This window comes from Setaria viridis, chromosome 8, assembly GCF_005286985.2.
Source record: "Setaria viridis chromosome 8, Setaria_viridis_v4.0, whole genome shotgun sequence".
Taxonomy (NCBI): domain Eukaryota; kingdom Viridiplantae; phylum Streptophyta; class Magnoliopsida; order Poales; family Poaceae; genus Setaria; species Setaria viridis.
Window position 1 is genome coordinate 10,015,777 of NC_048270.2, and position 1,724 is coordinate 10,017,500.

General features: G+C 49.0%; 1 protein-coding gene across 1 annotated transcript in view; it reads left to right on the forward strand.

Annotated features, from left to right (window-relative positions):
- Positions 1-1,312: 1,312 nt before the first annotated feature.
- LOC117834285 (peroxidase 40-like) overlaps positions 1,313-1,724 on the forward strand; it is a 454-nt gene continuing 42 nt past the window's right edge. Inside the window, exons 1-2 of the mRNA XM_034713896.1 lie at positions 1,313-1,469; positions 1,522-1,724. The exon at positions 1,522-1,724 is cut by the window's right edge and continues 42 nt beyond it. Of these exons, the coding sequence (XP_034569787.1) occupies positions 1,313-1,469; positions 1,522-1,724 (360 nt within the window). The remainder of the gene's footprint in view (positions 1,470-1,521) is intronic.

Sequence of the window (1,724 nt, forward strand, 5' to 3'; positions counted from 1 at the left end):
AGTACTGGGTGGAGCCTCCACCTAGTACTAAAAGGGTCACATGAGGCTCCTCAGGGACTATCCATTAGGCCCGGTACTAAAGGGGGTCACGGGATGCTCCTCGGGAACTATCCGTTAGGCCCGGTACTAATGCTCACATTAATACAAGGCCAAAATGCAACCGGTACTGAGCCTCGGGACGAATGCTCAGTTTTCTAGTAGTGGTATGCACAGAAATGCCCTACTTCATAATGACTTAATTATTATGCAATGAAATTGCATCATAATTTACAGATCCAAGTACAGATTTGCAAGAGTCTAAGGAGACTAGATATATATTAACGTTAGCATGCAGTTAATGATTCATAAAGAAAAACATAGCCAAACATGCTACTATTTGAACATGAGTATTTCCTGGACCAACGATTTAGTCATGAGTAGCCGGTTGTCAATGTATGAATTCCGTATCAGCTGTACATGTTAGTTCATTTCACTTCATAATCATGGGTACAGTAGAATTGCTTGTAGCAATAACTTAAGCCCCCTTTGACACAGCTCATCAAGCAGCTTCTAGAGTGTCTTTTGATGAAGCCGAGCCAAATACTCGAACACAAAACGGCTCACGACCGAAAGCTAGCAAAAGCCCCACAAAATGCGGTCTCTGCATTCCTCCACCCGTCAGAAGACAAAAATTGTGGCTTATTCCTTCCTCATCACAATGACTCACTTTCCATCCTAATCCCCGACCTGCTCTCCTCCCCGGCGCCCGCGTGCTGACGGCCGCCTCCCTGCGCCACCGGCCTCCTCCTCCCCACAGCCGGTCTCCTGCTCCTACCCGCGCACCTCCGTCTCCTCCACCATGGCCACTGGCCTCCAGCTCCGCCGCGCTGCCGATCTAAAACTATGGCTGTTAATCAGCTTGAGTAATGAGAAGGTGCACATTAAGATATATTGGCTCACTTGTCACTGTAGGTATCTCGACGGAAGCCACATTGCATTGGGACTTTAGGATGCAAGCCAAATGTTACATGGAGCATAGTTAATATTGTTAGATTGGACAAATGGCACCTGACGACCTCATAGTTAATAGATTAGATGGTTGTGCTTTCTAGTTTGATGGATTTATTGAAGCCTTGCTGACAATACCAAAAATGTAAGTACCAACTTCCATGCAAAATTAAAAATGGCAGTGTGGCGTTGCACATTGCTACATGAGGTCTTTTACGGTGCACAATACTACTAGGTGGTAGTATAGACTATAGGCTTTTTTTGGTATGGGTAAAATTGTAATTAGCATGACATATTGCCCTTCTTCATCGGCGAGAAGACGGGCATGCCCAATGCCAACTCGCTCAGGGGCTTCGAGGTCATCGACGCCATCAAGGTTGAGTTGGAGCGAGAGTGCCCGGAGACAGTCTCCTGCGCCGACCTCCTCGCCATCGCTGCCCATGACTCCGTCGTGGTGGTAATAATCGCATACATACATGCATGCAAATATCATCCACAAGCACCTAGATGATCACTGATCGCCGGTGCATTCAGTCGTGATCGCCGGTGCATTCAGTCGGGTCAGGCCGAGCTGGGAGGTAGAGGCCAGCCGGAAGGACGGCCGCACGGCGAGCCTTCAGGGTGCCCACGTCAACCTCGTGGTGCCGACGTCCAGCGTCGCTACCCTCGTGCAGAAGTTCAAGAACGTCAGCCTCTCCGCCAAGGACATGGTCGACCTCTCAGGCACGCACACCATT